This window comes from Brachyhypopomus gauderio, unplaced genomic scaffold (assembly GCF_052324685.1).
Source record: "Brachyhypopomus gauderio isolate BG-103 unplaced genomic scaffold, BGAUD_0.2 sc57, whole genome shotgun sequence".
Lineage (NCBI taxonomy): Eukaryota > Metazoa > Chordata > Actinopteri > Gymnotiformes > Hypopomidae > Brachyhypopomus > Brachyhypopomus gauderio.
Genome location: NW_027506880.1, coordinates 1,530,463 through 1,551,083, shown reverse-complemented (window position 1 = coordinate 1,551,083; position 20,621 = coordinate 1,530,463). Strand labels below are relative to the sequence as shown.

The 20,621-nt window shown below is 39.9% G+C and overlaps 1 protein-coding gene across 1 annotated transcript; it reads right to left on the bottom strand.

The window, feature by feature from the left end:
- Positions 1–9,881: 9,881 nt before the first annotated feature.
- Positions 9,882–15,594, bottom strand: LOC143488948 (carbonic anhydrase 15-like). The gene is made up of 9 exons (XM_076987957.1): positions 15,490–15,594; positions 15,122–15,194; positions 15,004–15,030; positions 14,365–14,538; positions 13,322–13,473; positions 13,112–13,204; positions 11,137–11,209; positions 10,334–10,497; positions 9,882–10,215 (listed from the first exon to the last, which is right to left on the bottom strand). Exons 2-9 carry the CDS (start codon positions 15,192–15,194, stop codon positions 10,027–10,029), a joined length of 945 nt encoding a protein of 314 aa, XP_076844072.1. The 5' UTR covers positions 15,490–15,594; the 3' UTR covers positions 9,882–10,026.
- Between the last annotated feature and the right edge of the window lie 5,027 nt (positions 15,595–20,621).

Genomic DNA, 20,621 nt, shown 5'->3' with positions numbered 1-20,621 from the left:
CTCGACCCGAGAACTCACTGCGTTCCGTACCCCTTGGGGCTTGTTCCAGTTTTCAGTTATGCCGTTTGGGCTCCATGGCGCCGCCGCAACCTTTCAAAGACTGATGGATCAGGTGTTGGAAGGTACGCAGGGGTATGCGGCCGCCTATCTAGATGACGTAATCGTGTACAGTGCGTCTTGGGGGGACCATCTACAACACTTGAGTGAAGTCTTCAAGAGGATTGAGAGGGCAGGCCTTACTATCAACCCGGCTAAGTGTACCATCGCTGAGAAGGAGGCGGAGTACCTGGGGTATGTTATTGGGGGTGGAGTGGTCAGGCCGCAGGTGCAGAAGTTGGAGGCTATCCAGCAGTGTCCTTTACCCCAGACTAAGACCCAGGTACGGTCTTTTCTAGGCATGGCTGGCTGGTACAGGAGGTTTGTGCCAAACTTCGCTGATAGGGCAGCCGCCCTTATAGACTTGACCCGGAAAAGTTCCCCAGTGCATGTTCAGTGGACTGAGCCAGCTAAGAAGGCTTTTGAGGACATTCGGAGCGCCCTTTGTAATGAACCTGTTTTGTATTGTCCTAACTTTGGAAAGACATTTGTTTTGCAGACAGATGCTTCCGATACAGGTTTGGGGGCGGTGCTCCTGCAAGGTGACCCAGGCGAGAGACATCCAGTGGCGTACATCAGCCGGAAGCTCTACCCGAGGGAGGTGCGGTACTCAACCATCGAAAAGGAGTGCCTGGCGGTGAAGTGGGCCCTCGACGCCTTCAGGTACTACCTCCTCGGCCGTGAGTTCCGGTTGGAGACGGACCACCGGCCCTTGCAGTGGATGGACCGCATGCGTGACTCCAATGCGAGAATTACCAGGTGGTACTTGGCCATGCAACCGTTCCGATTCACCGTCCACCATATTCCTGGGAGGGATAACGCCATTGCTGATTTCCTCTCCCGCCTGCCGACGTGAGACAAGAGGTGGGGGGGTGTGTGACGGTCGTGGACGGACTGCACATTTCCTCCATCTTTTCCCTTTTTATTACACACACACACACACACACACGTATACGCACATGCTCATACGTTTGCTCACATGCTGACGTTGGCGTTCAGTTCCCCAAAGGCGCTGGATGGAAGTGCTGCTCAGAAACGCTATGAGCTAATTGGCAACCGAGAGGCTTTTGTCCCGCTATGGACTGCGGCAGAACGAACGAAATATTTAAAATGAAAAGAGGACGCTAGACAAATTGTTTCCAATGCTTGTCTTTTATTGTGCTTACAAAGTTATTGGTGTTTCTTTTAAGTACAGAAAGAGAAAATAAACGAGAGTTCATACCACTGTTTGTTCTTCAGGGGCGACGGACTTGCGGGCGGCAAAAAGGGGTCGGCGAGGAACAAAGGCCTGTTTATTTGTTCCGGCCGGAAACGGTCCAGTTCAGCTTGCTGAAATGTCAGGGGGTTGATGGAGATGGGTTGTGGTTGAATGGTCGTTTCTTAAATGTTGGCTGCAATGTTAGATTTGGATTTTCATTCATGTAAATTGTGTTGTAAATTGTGTGTAATGTTTTACTGATGCATCAGAGTATGTCTAATGTATGTTTGGTCAGGTGAATGTTAAGTGTTCCCCTATTGTGTAGGAATGGTGCTGGCCACCTTCTTTATATGTGTAGTCTGAGTCCTATGTAGGGAGAAAGCATTTGATCTTGTATAGGGAGCGCCCCTCTTTTTGAATTCTGCTGCCATAGTGGTTTCTGACTCTTGGAGAGAGTTGAGATTTTTGAATAGTGTGTTTCTTTTGAGATGTTGATGCTTGATTATTGTTATTATTATTTTTGAGTAATTATTTGCACAAATATTCACTTTCTAAAGAAAAATAATAAAAAGAAGAGAAAAAGAGAATTTTTGCTTGGACTTTGTGCTCCCTCTGCTATCTTGGCCTGATCCACTTTGCATTTTTTGCAAGTGCTCGTCCAATCCTTCACAGGCCTTTACGACCTCCACTTGCTTCCGTGTTAAGGTCATTTGTAGACGGTGCCTTGGACGTTGCAGCGGTGACAGGAGTATATTTAAAATAACATGTTTAAAATACATATATTCCTGATGTAAACAAAGTTGTAGATCTTTGTCTTGGGTGCCAGAAATAAGAATTTGCATATTTTGGTACTTTTAACTTAAAGGTATTGAAGAAAGAATTCCGAATATGCGAACGTGAAACGAACTTTACCAAGTTTCATAGTATGTACATCTTCTTGAATCACTGTGTCATCCATATTCCACCCCTTCACACCCCTGTTACGGCCTAGAGCCTAGATAGGTCGTAACAGCTATATGAGTGACTTTTGATCCCATTAAAATGAACTTAAAACTATGTACAGTTATAAAGGAGTGTGTCCTCTTATGGTCCGACAGACCATGTAGACTGTGTGAAAAAAATCCAATATTTTTGGCTTCGCTATTTTCAACAAGCTAACGCTTAGTGCTAAAGTTTCAGCTCGGCTCCGCTACTTTGCGAGTCACGCTGGTGATTCCTGCTTTTGTTAATGGGCAGAGCGAACATGAGAGTGGGAACTACAGCATATCGGTTAACTTTTGAAATACAACCTCAAAAGAAAATTGTGGATTTTTTTCCAATGACAAAAAATCTTCACCCATAAAATATAATGCTCTTGTATCACCTGTCGCCACTGGCGAGTGAAATAATTTTATTAGCCTACTCATTTATGGTCGCGATTGCGACCATTTTAGTCGCAGTCTGGAGCTGTGGCATGTGCCTCTGTCTTTTTTCAAGATAAAAGACGAGTACAAAATCTGAAGAGTAGACTTTTTAATTTTTTTTTAACAAAATGTCCGCGACCCACCAAGAACGTATCCGCGACCCACTTTTGGGTCGCGACCCACCAGTTGAGAATCACTGCTCTAGAAGCTGATCCATATTGGTAATAATAATTTCTTCTATGTCTGGATTCAATTCTATCCCTAAATATTTCATACCTTTTGAAAACCATTTGAATTTGTAGCCGGATAATAGATTTGGGGAACAAGCTTGAGACACAGGCATCGCTTCTGATTTTTGCCAGTTAATGCAATACCCTGATATTTTAGAGAATGATTCAATAACTTCTAATAGTACTGGTATAGAGTTTACTGGATCTTGATTCAATACTAATACATCATCTGCATAAAGGAATAATTTATGTTCCCTCTCACCCCCAATAATTCCTTTAATTCTGGGATCTATCCTTATCAATGTAGCTAAAGGTTCAAGGAAAATAGTGAACAATAATGGACTGAGGCTACACCCCTGACGAGTTGATCTGGATATGTTAAAGGACTGAGATATCAGTCCGTTAGTAGTAACTGCAGCTTTAGGTGATGAGTATAAAGTTTTTATCCATCTGCAAAAGGTGTCGCCAAATCCGAATTTTTCCAGTGCAGTGAATAGAAAATGCCATTCTACTCTATCGAATGCTTTTTGTGCATCCAGTGATATAACTGAAATAGCGTGTGGGTTTGTTCGGTTCAACCACATTAAGTGTAATAATCTTCTCATGTTATCGGTCGAGGATCTGCCTTTTATAAATCAATACTTGATCTTTGTGAATAATTTTTGGTAAAACCTTGTCAAATCTCAATGCCAATATCTTAGATAATATTTTGCAGTCTACATTTATTAAACTTATGGGTCTGTAATTAGCTGGGTCATTTGTATCTTCAGATTTTTTTGGTAATAATGAAATTATAGCCTCATTAAAACTTTCAGGGAGAGATCCATATAGAAAAGCTTCTTGATAAACTTCTGTGAGTATTGGGCCTAATATATCTACATATTTTTTGTAGTATTCCACTGGGAAGCCATCTACACCAGGCGACTTCCCAGTTTTCATACACATAATAGCTGATCTTACTTCTGCTTCCTTTATAGGAGCATCTAAACTAGCTTTATCCTCATGTGAGAGCTTGGGCAATTCTAATTTCTGGAAAAAAGAATTTAAATCTTCAAGGTTACTTGTGCCCATTGAAGTATATAGATCTTGGTAATAATTTTTAAAAACTGTGTTAATTTCTTTAGTTGATGTAACTATTTTGTCATCTTTTCTAATTGATGTGATAATATTATTTGCTTCCTGTTGTTTCAATTGTCTCGCTAATAATTTCCCTGTCTTTTCACCATTTTCATAATAATTGGTTCTAAGCCTACGCAATGAGTATTCTATTTTTTTATTGTATATTTTGTGTAATTCAAATTTCAGTCGACAAATATTTCTAAATTTTATCTCATTGTATCTATCCACTAATTGTTTCTCCAACGTATCTATTTTCTTTTCCAACAGATGTACTATTTCTATGTTTTTCTTTTTCTTCCATGAGCTATAAGCTATGCAGTTACCTCTGATATAAGCTTTAAGTGCAGCCCACACCGTAACTATTCTTTCAGTTGAGCCTCTATTACAATCTAAGAATGAACTGATATCTTCACCCAGTTTTACCCTAAATTGTTCATCTTGTAATATGTTTGTATTCAGTCTCCACCTTCCAACATTACATTTCTCCACCTGTATGTCTATATGTAATTCTACCACTGCGTGATCTGTTATCGCTATCACTCCTATGTTACAATCCATAACCTGGTCCACAACTGAACTCGAAACTAGAAATAAATCTATTCGTGAATAGGTTTTATGGGGGTGGGAGTAAAATGTATATTATAATGTATATATAATGTATATAAAATGTATATAAAATGTATATTCCCTTTAACCCCAATTCTTTCATTAAACAATTTATTGCTAGTCGGTCTTTGGAGTTTGTGCCTATCCTAACTCTGCTACGATCAATATAAGCATCAACTGTTTGATTAAAATCACCCCCTAAAATAATTTTGCCACCCATGTGTCCCAACATTTTACTTACCTCATGAAAAAAGGCTGGGTCTTCCTTATTTGGGGCATATATATTACATAATACAACTTTAGTTCCATTGATAAGTGCCTCTACACATATAATACGGCCCCCAACATCTTTGGATTGATTTAACAATGCAAAATTTAAATGTTTGTTAACAAGGATAATCACTCCACAATTCTTACTAGATACTGAATTGTGAAACACCTGCCCAACCCAGTCACGTTTCATTTTTAAGGCCTCTTCCTCTTTTTTGAAATTTGTTTCTTGAATAAAAGCAATATCTGTTTTCTTGGATTTGAGATATGTAAGGACCTTTTTCCGTTTAGCTGGCGTACTACACCCATTAATATTCCAAGTTATTATATTAATAAATCCCCTGGCCATCATTACTTAAAACATATTTGTTTACCTTTGCTTCTAACATTTTGCCTAAGTTTAGTATCACCAATCGATGCCATGTTCCTACCAATATGTACATAAGGACTAAAACAGAACCATTGTCCTAAAACTAAACATTTTGAAACAATACAAAATGAAAACTCAAAAAACACTGTTAATAAAACCAACATAACAGTGCAGTAAACCTCACTGGTCAAGTCTAATTTCGATCCGTGTGAATCCTATAGACGGCTCTACCTTCTTCTGTCAGCCATCCGGTTGTGACAGCACCCTAAAGCCAGCCCCACCACCGTAACTCCAAAACGAAACTGTACTCTCCTAGACATTTATCTTACATTTTTTCATGTGTTTTGTATATTATCGCGCAAAAACTCCTCTGCTTTCTTAGGATCGGTAAAGTTCAATCTGTTCCCCTTCCATGTAAATCGTAGATTAGCTGGATGTGCTAGCGTGTGTTTCACCTGCTTTCCCCATAGAGTTCTCATAATCGGTGAGAAGCGCTTCCATTGATCGGCGCGCTCTTTGGTCACGTCTTCAAAAAAGGAGAGCGTACAATCTTCCCACCAAATTCCTCTCTTTTGTTTTGCCGTTGCCAGCACTTTCTGTCGGGCTGTGTAACGTAGAAACTTCACCAAGATCACGCGGGGTTTCTCACCTTCACCGGGTCGCGGTCCCCCACTTCTATGACTTCTCTTAATTTCGTATTCATCCCCTTGTAACCCCAAAGCATCAGATAATATTTTCTTAATATAGTCATTCATCGTATTTCCAGCCTCTTTTCCTTCCTTCAGTCCAATCAGTCAAATATTATTCCTTCTGTTTCTGTTTTCCTGATCCTCAGCTCGCGTCCATAGTTGTTCGACTCGTTGAGACAATCTCTTATTTTCTGAAGCTATATTAGCGTTGCTGTTTTCTACCTTTGCAATATGACTTTCTGCTTCATCAAGTCGTGTTTGTAGTCCGTTTACAATGTTCTTTAATTCTGTTGTGTCTGACTTAATTATCAGGACACCATTCGCCACTCCATTGAGGGTAGAGCTGATCTTGGTAATTTCTGCAAATAAGTCCTCTGTAACGGGGGTGTCTTGCCCCGTTTTGTGGGGGTAGTAGCAACGACCTTACCTTGGACGACGGGAGAGCGAAAGGACCTGGGTCCCCACCCTCCAGTACAATTAGCCTCAGTGCTTATGTGTATAAGTATGGATAGCCTGTCCTGTTCTACTCTATGGCTCCTAACTTCCCCAATAAATAGACATAAGGTGAGCCCCTGCCTGAAATGGTGAGGTGGGCTTCGGTAGACCCTGACACGGTGGCTGCCCGAAGGATTGGCGTTAACCACACTGTGAATGGCAACGGGTTTGTTAACCCCCCTTTTCCCCCTCCCTAGATCGGGACAGGACAGGTGAGACGCCCCCACTCCAAGGTAGGTATACCAGTAACACAGTAAATACCCTGTTGGGCATACAACACGTATACACAATATAACTTAAAACAGTCACATATACTTAAACAACTATAATTTGAGCAATTATTAGCATAGTTTATTCATTTAAACATATAGAACTCTGGGTGTTCCTCTGAAATTAAATTAAATAAAAAAAAAGTAAATAAGTGACAATGACAGCAATAAATAACCCACAATATTACTTCTGCACTCCCACTCCGGATGTATTTGACAGTCCACGGTTTGGAGAGAAAGAGTCTACTAACAGTCACGTGGATCTCAGTCTCTAAACACGAGGCAAAAGATTCTCTTTTAACGAAGCCTCATAAATAAAATACCCAGTAAAGACAAACAAATACAAAATAAGTCACTTCCCTTCAACTGAGGAGGCGAACTGCTGAGAGGATGTCGTCTGGATGGCAGGGTACACGGCAACAGTCTGGCACGGAGAAACAGTCTCTGGAGACCAGGAACATGCGGAGTCTCTGTGTGGCCTTCCCCCACTGCCGCCGGACAGTAGACACTGTCGCAATCTCTCGCGTTGTGCGCGAATACGGCTCTTGCTCAACTTGTAACTGACGCTAGCCTAAACGTGCGCAGACGGGCACGCAGGAAAGTGTACAAAAAAAAATAATAAACCAGCAGCCTTCCTCTGCGGCAACGCTGTATCCTCCACCATATGCACGTTACAGAAAAGGCCTCATGTGCTCTTTCTGCTACACGAAGGTGGGCACGTTTATGGTGTGATTTTTGTTTCAATAGTTCCACAAAAGCAAAAGTAAATACAAGAGCAGAAAGTATATGTTATGAATGCAAAACAGAAAAAAATATATCAAAAGTATATATTTTTTATATAATTGGTTATTTGAAACTTATTTTCGTTTGCATTTTGACAAGTTTTTGGTTCCATTGTTTTTGTTTTTTTGGATTTTCCCAGTAAGGTCTTTTGCTTCTGGAATCTCTCTTTGCTTCTGCTTCGTTTTTTGCTTCTGACTTTTGGAACACATTTCACGTGTGGGAGGGTCTTAGATTAAGGCGTTCCTCTGCAATCTCCATTGGTCACTGATTCCGGACTGACACAGAGCTCTGAGACCGCCTCTGGGACCAAGCCACGCCCATCCCACCAGCTTCCCAGCGTTTTCAAACATGGCAGAACGCGGTGGTTCTGTTTCACAGTAGCATGTAAACTAAGTTTTACCATAAAAGTTTATACAAAGGTTATAATTAATTGGTCCGGAATCAGTGACCAATGGAGATTGCAAAGTAAATATTTGTGTACTCCACACCTCAATTCCCTGACGTGTTTCGGAGCTAGCACGGTTAGCTTCAGTAGAAACCGTAGTTTTTAGACGAGTTTGCACACTTCGTTTTGCTTGTTCCATGTTCGGACTTACAATTATACTATTTTACAAAACTTGAACTTACTCCAATCGAATTTACGGAGAGTTTGTAACACGTAGAAATACTTAATTAGTGGTGGAGGTCGGGAGCTCGATCAAGGCGCTGCCATTTTCCAGGTCTTCACCACGTGACTCATCGGTTTTTTATCATTTATTTAGATTTGCACACAAACACTGTGATGCTAATTGTCACTTCAAAATTATTGCATCCAGTAATAATGAAGTTGCTCGTGCTCCTGACCCTGCTGGCTTGAACCAGTGGCTGTATATATACGGTCTCTGGCTTGAACGCAGATTCTCCATCTGCCCCTCCCTCTTTGACAGCGCTCCCAAACACCTCAAGTCATGAATGGCCGGAGGAAATGTGAGCGTCTGATGGAGGTCTGGCAGAGGACTCACTCCCAAATGACATACAATAACTGACAAGGCAGATGTCAAAGCTTAAATTTAAAGTATTAAAATCGTAGCATGAATATTACACTCTTGTACGAAAAAAATGAAAGGCAGAAAAAAAATTAAACCCATGCTTATCTTAATGCCTAATTATTGTGCATATTTGTGCATTGTGCATATTTATGTGCATATTTATATATCTATAAAATTGAAATGTGTACCTAAAATGAAGGTTCGCAAATCTAAGAATTTTTCAGCACTTAAGTCCAAAATTCCACTCTAAGAAGTTTGATAAATACGGGCCCAGATCTCTCAATAAGAAAAACATTTTTTTATTTGTGTGATTATGTAATTAAACTTTGATAGGCTCCAATGATTGTTGTGCTGTGTACGTTTGCATGGGCTGCAGAATGTTTTGTGGGGGGCAAAATAGACTGCTATTCTTTGAGGTCAGGAACCCTAGTTTTTTTATGTAGCAATACAATGAAACACTCACAGAGGACATTTATTATATCTTGACTGTATGAGCACTCAGTGTATTACATCATATTCTTTTACCATAGAAGGATGATATGAAGAGAATCCAGAAGTGATCTGTGCAGTATTTCTGCATATTTTCTTGAATCATTAGCAAGTGATAGAGATTGTGAGTGACCGGCAGACAAGGCACAGAGTGTGGTTCATGTAGGGTGAAAGGAAGTAGTGTGTGTTTAATTAATCCCCATATAGAGGCAAGAAAACTATTTACATAAGCAAAAAAGACATAAAAAAAACAAAATGTGATAATTCACAAGTTCCTCACATCAGTTATAACAATCCACAGATCAAGGCTCAAGATCATTTTTGACTTTCCGCTTTACATGCTCTCCAACCAAAAACCTCCCTCAAACAATTTCCATCAGGCCTTTTATAGTGCTACACAGGAAGTGGCATGATGTAACTTCCTGGATATTTACAATCACCTGTTCAAGCTTGACCCTGTGGTAGTCGGATGCATGCATTCTATTCCATGGAAGTATTTAGTAAGCTGTTGCTGTTCCTACAGATTAGATGCTGCTCTGGGTTTTATTGCTTGAAGTATCTTCTGTAAGATGTTGTTGCTATCTTACCTCTGATAGATCCACAGAATTAAAATAATTGTCGATAGGTTAAAAAGACCATGAACTACTACTATATTGTATTTGAACAAAAGCATTTCATCACCTCTAATCTATGTATTTCGGGTGAATTGCCTATTCAACATTTAAAATGGTGAATTTTGCCAAAAGATAACACATTTTCATAGGCTCTGTAATACAGACACCTTTTAAACATTAAATATTTAATAGAGGTACAAATGATATATCCAACATGTGCTGTTCATTTTAAACTGTTTAATTCCTTTTATTATGAATATTCAGTAAATAAAATAAGATAAATACATTTTAACAATTCAATGGACATGAATGATTAGACATTGTTCTTTCCTGCCGAGCTGTGCACACCAGACCTGCCATTGGAAACTCAACAAAACCACCAAAGTCCAGCAGCCAGGAGCACTGCACTTATGAATGTAGAGTGATGTGGTGTGGTCGCTGATGAGGTTTGGGATGTAATTATCCTGCCATTGAGTTGCTGTCCTCCCCTGAAGTTGTAGGTCATCAGAGAATCAGAAGTTGTATTGATGCGCACAGTCGTGCTGAAGAGGTCGATCTAATGTCAAAGGGAATAAGTTGGTGTACATTCACTGAGGGTATAATGGTAACCTCTGAAACAGCAGTACAAGTTCATTATTTCTAGAAGGCTGAACACAATATGTTGGAGGACATACCAGGTCTTTGCTGACTTTGATCGTGTCTTTGAAGATAGTCCATACTACAGCTTCGTTGCAGGATGGTGTGGTCAGAGATCCAGAATATCGGTAGTATTTAGTCCTGTTCACTCCCAGCAGCAGATCTTCCAGAGCGAGTTGACCCCCAATGTTCTTTGAATTGCCTAAAAGAATCAAAGCAAGGCCTGACTCAGACAGCACGGTGCTTTGATCCCTCGTTATGAAGGGAACAAGTGACAGCAGGCAGGGAAGGTTGGAAGAGATGAGATTACTTATTTCCCAGATGTGGGGAGATCATTGGTTCTGTGCCGATAACATCTCTCATGGCATCCACTTATTATTAAGGTTATTGTCCAACCTTTACCATTTACCACATTTTTCAAAGGCGTACCATTTAAAACAGTTTTTTGTTTGTTTATTTTGTAGGTGAGGACACATGGGAGAATGTTTGACTTGTTAAAAGAAAATCCAAGCTTAGGTGTCTCCTGCAATATTTTGTTCCTACGTCTACTAAAATAGATCCCACAGTGTCAAAGTACTATATGTCCCCAAGTTTTTTTTCACCACACCTGACTTGTGAAGTAACGTGATGCAATGATTCAGCATGTGTATGAAGCAACAGAATAGAATACCTACTTATTTCTATTTTACAACTTTACACCACTTGGGTGCTAAACGATCACTTGGAACATGATTTCTTCTGAATCAGCATCTCTCACACTGGCTCAGGCTTAGTCAGTCCTGACCCAGACTCTCACGGTCCTCGCTAAATCCATTACTAATGGAATTAAGGACATTCGTACCGTTGCTAGGGATACTCGACAAGAAGGAGGTCAGGTTATTCCAGCTACCTGGATTCCCGCTGTCATTGGTTGCCTAGGAGTAAAAAAAAAAAAAAAAAGGTGTAATAATAGTAAATGACATAAGTTGTGGCAATTAAAACACTCCCAAAGTGTTTAAAAAAAATTTTAATGTAAAATTACCCCGTCACACCAGCAATGCCAGACAGGACACACCTGCTAGAACATTCATTTGTATTTGAAAAGTTGTAAGGTTGTAACATTATGAAACATCCGTGTCCACCATTCAATTCCGGGGCCCATGTTAATAAATATCCTGTTTTTTTTGTCACTACAACCTCAGGTTGTTATCTAGATTTTGCGAAGAAAATGCTTTGAACTTTTCTCTTGAATGTCCCATACACTGTCCATGCTGTACACTGTAGAGTTACAGCGTAACCTCCTGACTTTAGAGCAATAAATCAAGAACAAAATGACTAAACCTCCCTCAGTAGTGCATGTTTTCATTTGTGACTGTACAGGCCAAGCTTGGAGATCCGCATTCATGTAGCAATGCGTAAATCAAGAAAATCCAGGAACACAAGGCGCGCACACACACACACACACACACACACACACACACATATGTAATACTGTATAATGAAAGTAACAATCTCACATCTTATTTATAAATTGAATGTTTAAATTATTTTTATTATATCTGACTTATACAGGGGTGATAGTGGGAAAAATTCCTGAGCCTGAACTTTTTCTGAGCGGGGGGGGGGGGGGGGTTAATTAGAATATTTAATAATTAATCTTTAAATTAATTAATTATAAATAAGTCAGGTAATCATTATTGTGAAATAAAAAACTATAAATAAAAAAGAAAATGCTGTAACCTAAAGAGGCTGTAACCTAAACAGGCATGATTAATTATTTATTCATTACTGTTAGTAAATTATAGGATACCAGACAACTCAAAGAAATTATGCAAATAAAGTTTAAATGAATTACAAGTATTATGATTATAGTTCGTTTTTATATATAAAATTTAATACATTTAATAAATATTTTGTGTTGGTTTATTAGGACATACATTTTGTGCTTTTGTTCATGTATTACACCTTACGCCGTAAGGCGGCCAGGATGAACCAGATCGTCTGACCACCTGTACCGGCTCAAAAGAAAACACTCTTATATTTCTGATAAAAATTTAACTTAATCAGAGTAAAGATAAAATACTGAATTTATCTTGTATCTACCTCTGAAGCTCTTCCGATGTCTGAAATACAGGTGGTCTACGGGTTACGACGTTGATCCGTCGTAAATCGATTTTCGGTGTAAATCGGAACATACGTACATACTGTACGTAAATAACGTACTATACGCAGTTATCCTATCCTAAAGCTAGCCTTTTGGCCAATATCTTTATCCATAGCTGCGTTTAACTAATCCTGACGCCGCACACACCAAACACCAAGTTCCGTTTACGACGCAGAACCACTTAGGTCCAAACGAGGCTTTATACAGTAAATGGGAGATGTGTAGTAACCACGAAAAATCGTAACTTGGGAACCTCGTAAGGATCATATTTCGGCCTCAAAACAGATAGCATGCGCGCGCGTGTGGTTTATCATTATGATTTGACGGATTTTTTCCCCCCCTCAAATTTTTTTTTCTCGCGGACATGTCGGTATGCCGGAATTCCGGCGTGGCGCCTGAAATCTATCAGGCCTGATTATAACCTTAAAAAAAGTTTATGATCAAACTCAGGAAAAACTAATTATTCTGAAATGATGCATGCCATTCACTGAACCAAACTTATAGGGCGTTCTATGGGACAGAGATCAGTACTAAAATCCTGTTCTGTTCATTCCAGCAGGCTACACAATCCAACCTATGTTTTCATGCAGTCTGTTTATTTTATACACTTGCCAAATGTGCACATTTTTAACTGTAAGCTATAGAATCTAGGAAGTGCAAAGCCTGAACCTACTTCAATGAAGAAGCCAAAAACAGCCACTCCAGTTGGGTCCCCAAGAGCAGCAGTCAGGTTTCCATAACTCGCCTTATAATTAACGATGTGTAGCTGAAAGAACGGGACAGAGTCAGAATTAATCCTCTTGTGTGTGTTTCTTCTGTTTTTTTTTTTATTGAAATTTAGCATCAGATTTTTGTTAGCATTTTAAATCCATAAATTTGGCACCTCCATTTGGTACTGTCTGCTATCCACCGTGTGTTCTGATCCTCCTGTGGAGCTTCCATTACCCCAGTGAAAGTGGACCTGCGAGGTCTTGTACAGGTCAGTGAGGCCTCCTCCTGACACATTCACCTTGCTGTCATTGACCGATATCTTTACTGAAAAAGCAGAGAGGGCTTGAATTACTCGTTTGTCCAAATGAACCGCGAGTCAACATAGTTGTGTTCTAAAACATGGATCGATATCTGCAGCATTTGAAAATACAGGACATTATCCAAACAAGGTCACTTTGAGGGGAAGAAAAACTGCAGAATAGGTTTCTGGGTAATTTAGGCAACACCAGGGGCTTTCTGTGCCATGTGGTGTTCTTTGGAGCCCCTTCCTATGTATGGAAATGCTTCAAACAGTTGACATCAACTATGAAAATGTGTGGGAAAGTTTAAACTTGATAATGGTCATATAACCCTAGTGTGAACCCATGCAGTACAGACTTTCAATGTCACCACTTCCAGTCACCCTACTCATTTCTGCTGCAAAGAAAGTGATTTAATTTATTTTTAACCAACTGCTTAATAAATCTATTTGTGGAGTCTATTAGAGGATATGCAAGACTGTCAGTAATGCTCATGTTAGATGTGTCCATGAAACCCCCACACTGAAAATGTTCTGCAAGCTATGAGTTGGAATAAGACCAGTTGAAAAAAGTAGTCTTTTGAATGCAATTGATCTATCTATTGAGTTAACACAAATACCAACCGAGGGTATCTAACTAAAATCATAAGTAAACAGCCCCCGCCTTGGTGGAAGTTTAGACTGGTGGAATTTTGCTTTAACAAAAAGTTAATAAATAAATAGCCAAACGCTGACTTAATCCCTGCTTCTGTAGCACACAAACTTTTTGTCAATCACATTATTGTAGTAGTGATTTGTTACATTCAAACACACATAGATGCATGATACTAATTATGAAATCTAAAAGTGTACACGTTGTGTGAGCCCCGCCCCTCTGTGAAGGTCTCGCGTTTGGGAGGCACGCGATCAGCGCTCACCTGTCTTGCCTTCTGAATTTGTGATTTCTTGGAGTGCTGATCCGTCATTAAACCCGCTGTAAGTAAATGGCACGAGGCTTGCATTTATTACAACATTTCTCGTCACGATGTCGACGGGAGACTGCTGGCTTCCATTGCAAAAATGTGGCGATATAGTTGGCCATGTGTAGAAATCTGAGAAAGAACGAATAATAATAATTGATTCTGGGTATTTTTATTTTGCAGATATTACGTTACATATAACTAGTGGTCTGTATCCTGGTAATCATCAACCGTTTGGTTTAATGCAATTAATTATTACATGATTTGGCGTAACTAAACTCCAACTCGTACGAAACAATTTGTATGGCTGCTTACCAAAAACTAAACAAGACAGCACATAGTAATAGTGCGACTCCCAAGAGAGTGGCTTTATGGATTTATTTATTTTGCTCTCCATTGACTTTATATCCGAATGGATTCGCCAATAACCCACTTTTACCGCTACATCGCGAGGAATCAAAGTGTTCTCAAGGCCAAAATTCTGATGCGCTGGGGTGATTTTCAAACAGTCGGTACAATTGAGAAAGTAAGATCCTTCGCAATAAACCGAACACTACAAGCTATGGCCAATTTTAGATTAAATGACTAAATACTTACTGCATGTTGGCAGGTTGTAGCACCAATCTAAAAAAAAAAAAAAGTCACAAAATGGTCACAATACATTTTGGATGAATGATTATCTCGGTTAATCAATTTGAGCAGTAACGTCACTTACTTGCTGAAGACCCTTCACCTTTAACATTGGGCAGCAAACAAGCAAAGAGAAATGCCAGCAGCTTCATCTTCATCTAGAAACAAAACGACTGCGTTAAAGCACGGGACGTCTTACTTCATCCAGCAATCTAAATATGGAAATACGTTTGAGCCACTTAACAAATTGCTTTTGGTCTCATTAGTTATTTCCATATAGCTAACAATAATAAAAAACTGGAAATATATGTTAGCAGAAGCGTTTTAAAGTATTTGAATTAGCCTGTTAATTTCAATAATTGGTTCTGCTGTCTTGAATTAATTAATTAAGCCAAACCAGGCACGTGAATCAAAATCCAACTTCTGTGTTCGGAACCTGATAAATAGTCTTACCGTTCACAAGAGGCGTTCGGCTCACAGTACTATTAACGACACACTCCTTGCTTTAAAAGACCTGCAGCTCAGGTCCTCTGGGTGTGTCAGTGACCGTGGCGGTTTCAAAGCAAACGCGATGGAACTTCTAAGAATTTAAGATGCCGTGATTTCTTGCCATCACACTAGACAACGTCCAACAATGTCCTTTAGTATTATCTTTATAGTTAAAGTACATGTATGAAGTAGTGTGGCGACATGCAATGCAAATTGGACACTGCTCAAATAAAATACATTTGAGTTCTACATTTTTATTTGCAATACTTTGGTATGTTTTATTAGATTACCTTTCATATGTGATATTTGTAGTTACAACAATAGTTTTGGAGTAGTTTTGGAGGTACCATGCTAAATGGTTTTGGAGGTAGCCTACCATGCTGCCTTTGAGAAATTCTAACACCTGCTAGTTCTAGCTAATTCTATCTGTAGACTTACCACGCAAGCCACCGTTTCATTGTGGCTAAACAGGTGATATGTGAATGAGGAAACAAAATGAACTAAAGGAGATAAATGTCAACAAACTAAATGGAAATGAAGCTGGTAGCCAGGTAAACAATACTTTAATTATCACAGGTACTTGCTAAGTACTTAAAACAGTACTGCCACTACACCCAGTGCCGTTTCAAGGTATTTGGGGGCCCCAAGCAAAGACACCAAACGCACCCCCCCCCCCCCCCCCCCCAAGTATGGGATTACCCGGGACTAGGGTTGCCACCTAGGTCTGACAAAAAACAAGGACACTGTCATAATGACACAGGGTGGCGAGTGTAATCTGTTGAGCAGTGTCTGCCTGCCTTCAGCAGCTGGTGGGAGGGGCCCCTTGAGGGGGATTCTGAGAACAGTGTCATTGCTCATGACTTTGAGAATGTAAAGGGGGGCTCACACAGTTTGTCGCTGCATTTAATTCTTAACCTGTTGTTGTCTGGGGGCCCCAACCAGCAATTGCCTGGTTTGCCTGCCCCATCGCGACGGGCCTGACTACACCTTACATTTACATTGTACTGTATTACACTAAGCACACTGGGTTTTAGGAATGTGCAGCATTTCAGATCATGGGGGTCAGATGCAGGTAGGGGAGAGAGGTTGCCCAAGAAGTTATGCTTTGAGTATTTAAACATGGCAATTATGTCTTCATTAACATGTGAATTTAGCAACCGTGCTACATACACTTAAACTCTCACTGGGTCAGGCTTTACACACTTTTTATGGTGCTTCACAGAAGCAGCCGTCTTCCACTTCTCGTCAGTCTTTGTAATCTGTTAAATCATATAATGCACTGGTTGTTGCACTGGATTAACCCTTACGCAAGTGAGGTTGTATTATTAGACTATAGTATTATGCAAGTTGCAGGGGTGCTAGCAGGAATTCTTAGTCCCATGAAAATATATCACACTGGGGAAACAGGCGTTAAGAATCTTTATCCCCCTGCACCAGATTGAGAGGAACAACAGATTACAGTAACAATGTCTAACTAATGCATCCAGGGAGTGGTCAGTGAGTGTAAGGTAGATGTTATGGATAATGGCTGAAAGTTCCACATTCCTATGTATAGATAATCCAATATTCCATCAGCAGTGTGCTAAGACTTGGATGTCTCATCAACAGTGTGATAAGACGTAGATTTCTTATCAACAGTGTCTGCATAAACAGTGTTTCACACCAGACCCTGTGACAACGTGATCTCTCGACACTGCAAGATATCAACCTCCTATGAAACACCATATAACTTCTCAGCATCTTCTGCCCTCTGTCTACCTATTTTTAGATTCTGGTATTGCTGAGAAGAAACCATATCCTTTTAGCAATTATGATATTGAGCAATCCTAATCCAGCTGTACACACTGGATGCCTTTTTGACATCATGTGTTCTACTAGTCACCTGATTAGATGCCTGTCATTTTTTTCTGATGCACAACAGGTGCACCCTTTTGTAGACGTAATCACACTATTAAATAACATCAGAATGCAGGTTCACGTCATTCAATTAGACAAAATGGCCCCAAGTCAAAAATGTGAATGGAGTCGATGCTGAATGAAAACAAATGGCCATATAGATATGTGTAAAATGTGTATGTAGTGAAACGTAACAAATCAAGCATGAAACTGCTAGCAAGCTGTAATTGGTTTGTACCATGACACTCCACTTGCATCAGATCACCATAACTCACATTTGTAGCTTTCACTAAAATCCAGAATTTTTCCAATTTTGATAAATGTATTATTTTTAAAAAATTCCACTCTCCCTTTGTCTACCATAAGTGGTCATGTGTGTTTAGAGCTTGTAACCCCAGTCAGACTTGAGCACTGATTAAATCACTCAGATGCTCTGAGCACGCGAGTGGCAGTCTGCCCAAACTGAACGTACGTACAAAGTCCTGACAGGAACTGGTCCCAGGTTTCATTTCTGCTTCCAGACTGTCGCACAACACTGCTGCGCCACCAGAGAGTAAACCCCTTCGCTGTTGGGTCAAGACAGACAGGAGGTGTTCTGATTGAACAGAAGTCAGACTGCCGACTTGCATAACTGAAAGACCTGAGTGTGTAATCAGGCTTGTGTATGTCTACACTTAGAAGGCACTTATTAGGAAGTTTGGAATTGAACATGCAAAAATCCCATAAAAAACTGCTGTCACCAGTTGCCACAGTTGCACCTTCCTGCTTCACATTTACACCCGGTACTGTCAGATGCCAAGTGTTTTACAGTATGTCCTTGCTTGCAGCTGTGTAGATTACTGCATCCTTACAATCATCTTGCAGTTGTCAATCACAGACTGGGAAGACAGAAACTGATGAGTGATAGGATCCACTCGACTCATGATAGGATCAGTAAAAATGAGATCCAGATTAACATGCTGAATGGTGATTTTCATTATTCCTCCAGCGCACACACTTCACTAAAGGAGACAAACAAGGATATATGACCATTCTTACACAAGTGAGAAGCAGAATCTCCATACCAGTCATTACATATCTCTTTGGCCAACAGAGTGACCAGAACCCAGAATGTATAAAGGTGCAGATTCAGTAAAGATTGAGCGTTAAACATGTGAGCCACATAGCTGTTGAGAGATAGGAATAACAGGAGATCCACTCGGTGAGTTGTATCAGATGTTGAAACTGAGCAGGAGTACATCCACACACTCATCATAGGGGCAGTGTCAAATGACAAATACGTGCTTAGCACATTTTTTTACAGATCACTTTTTCAAAGATCATGTGAGGACTTGTCATAAGTAAGCGAACCATCTGATCACACAAGAAGAAGAATGAGAGAAGAGGAGATAATACAAGACAGCAGCGACAGAGGAGAAAGCTAGTAAGAAAGTTACAGAGCTACAAATATCTGGATACTGTGTGTACAACTAATAATAAGACAATTCACTTCATATCTTCACTTCTCCATACCAGAGCCCCTGGAGGAGGTAGTGCCATTTGGTGGACTGTTGCCTTGGGACAGACTAAGAGACCAGTACTGTATTAAGACGCACGCATGACTAGAGTGTACAGTAACCAAGTGGGTGGGTGTGCAGGCATTAGTCAAACAGGGTTGTGGTCTAGACCAGGGCAGCACCAACTCTGGCCCTGATGAATTTAGACCCAACCATAAACGAACACATTACCCTGAAGCCTTCAGTGGTGTCTGGGTATCAGAGCTGGTCTGTTGGCCATCCGGGGCGTTGCTCCAGATGTGCAGCTCTCCAGAGGTACAACAGAAGTGATGTTTCTCAATCTACATGGAGTAGATATATTCAATTTTATTTAGCAGCCAAATAACTCATTGGCTAAAGAGGTTAAAGTGACTGACCAACTTGGTCATCCCATACTTTAACCCATACATATTAGCATTTATTGAAAATGCAAGTGAAAGTAATGTAATTACAAATAAATAAATAACAAAAAAAAACTTCAATTCTAAGTTATAGTTTAAATTAGGAATGGGCAGTCAATTGAAAATACACCAAACCTGACATTAATTATTTTTAAATGTTCTTATTTATTTATTTATTTATTTATTTATTATTTAATAACAAAATTATTCATTAACGATAATCGAGGTTACATTTTCAGTTAATCATGATATTAGTTTGAGTTCATATCATACAACTAGGTTAAGTTATATGCTGTGAAGAAAGCCAGGTTGCCTTATGAAGTAATACTTCAACAGAACAGGAGGCAGATCGAGGATGTTTATACTGTAATGTTTCTGCAGAACAGAGGGCAGATGAAAAAAAGCCTGCACAATCACATTTTTACACGTCCACACATGTTCATCATGTTACACACAAAATGGTTGAAAAAACAAAATATACATAAACACGACCATTTGTGACTTCTTGATCATTTGCAGTCAATATTATGCATGTCAATTGTCAAATTTCTTTTTGAGTTGTTCAATACGGCATCCAAACAATAAAAAAGAATGTGCTTTGTTACATTTTGTGAGCATCCTGCTTAGTCTTTTTGCTGTGTTCATGCAGTCATCCTCTTAAGGGATATCAGCTGGTTCCCCACATGAAAACACAATTAAAGAGTGACACTGCTGTTTTCATGGTTGTAGTTAATTTAGGTTTTGAGATCATGTCATCGGGCGAGGGGGTACATCGGTTGCCCGCAGGTCCCTTGTGTTCAAATACCACACCTTGGTCGTAATGCTTCTTATGCGGAGTGCTGAGTTCGTGTCGGAGAGAGACTTAGACAAGCTCAAAGGATATGTTTCTGATCCCAAAGGGTAAGTTTATTCACAGCACCTGTGGACAAAAGAAAACAAAAACTTGTAAACAAAAAGAAAACAAACAAAAGTAAAAAATCCTGGGGTTATCAGCAGAGATTTAAACTGTACCATAGCACGTTAAAGCAACCTCTTTCTCACTGACTTACTGCAGCCAGTACGGACACACTCTGGAACCCAAACCAACCTCAACCAAACCAATTCTCCTTCTTCTCACTGCACTCTGTCCCTATATACCCATAACCCCACCCTCTGCCTAATTGGACCAAACCAATTACCGACTGGGGTGCGTTCATAGGGGTATGCAATAAAATGGCTTTAACATAAACGCACACATATGACAAATAATACCACATACACAACA

What these genes read in the sequence shown, in the direction of transcription:
- LOC143488948 (XM_076987957.1), bottom strand. Translation starts at nt 15,194, where the DNA reads ATGAAGATGAAGCTGCTGGCATTTCTCTTTGCTTGTTTGCTGCCCAAT. An exon ending in GCAGACAGTACCAAATGGAG is followed by an intron (nt 13,205 to 13,321) that starts GTGCCAAATTTA and finishes CCGTTCTTTCAG; the next exon opens with CTACACATCGTTAATTATAA. An exon ending in TCAAAGTCAGCAAAGACCTG is followed by an intron (nt 10,216 to 10,333) that starts GTATGTCCTCCA and finishes CTTTGACATTAG; the next exon opens with ATCGACCTCTTCAGCACGAC.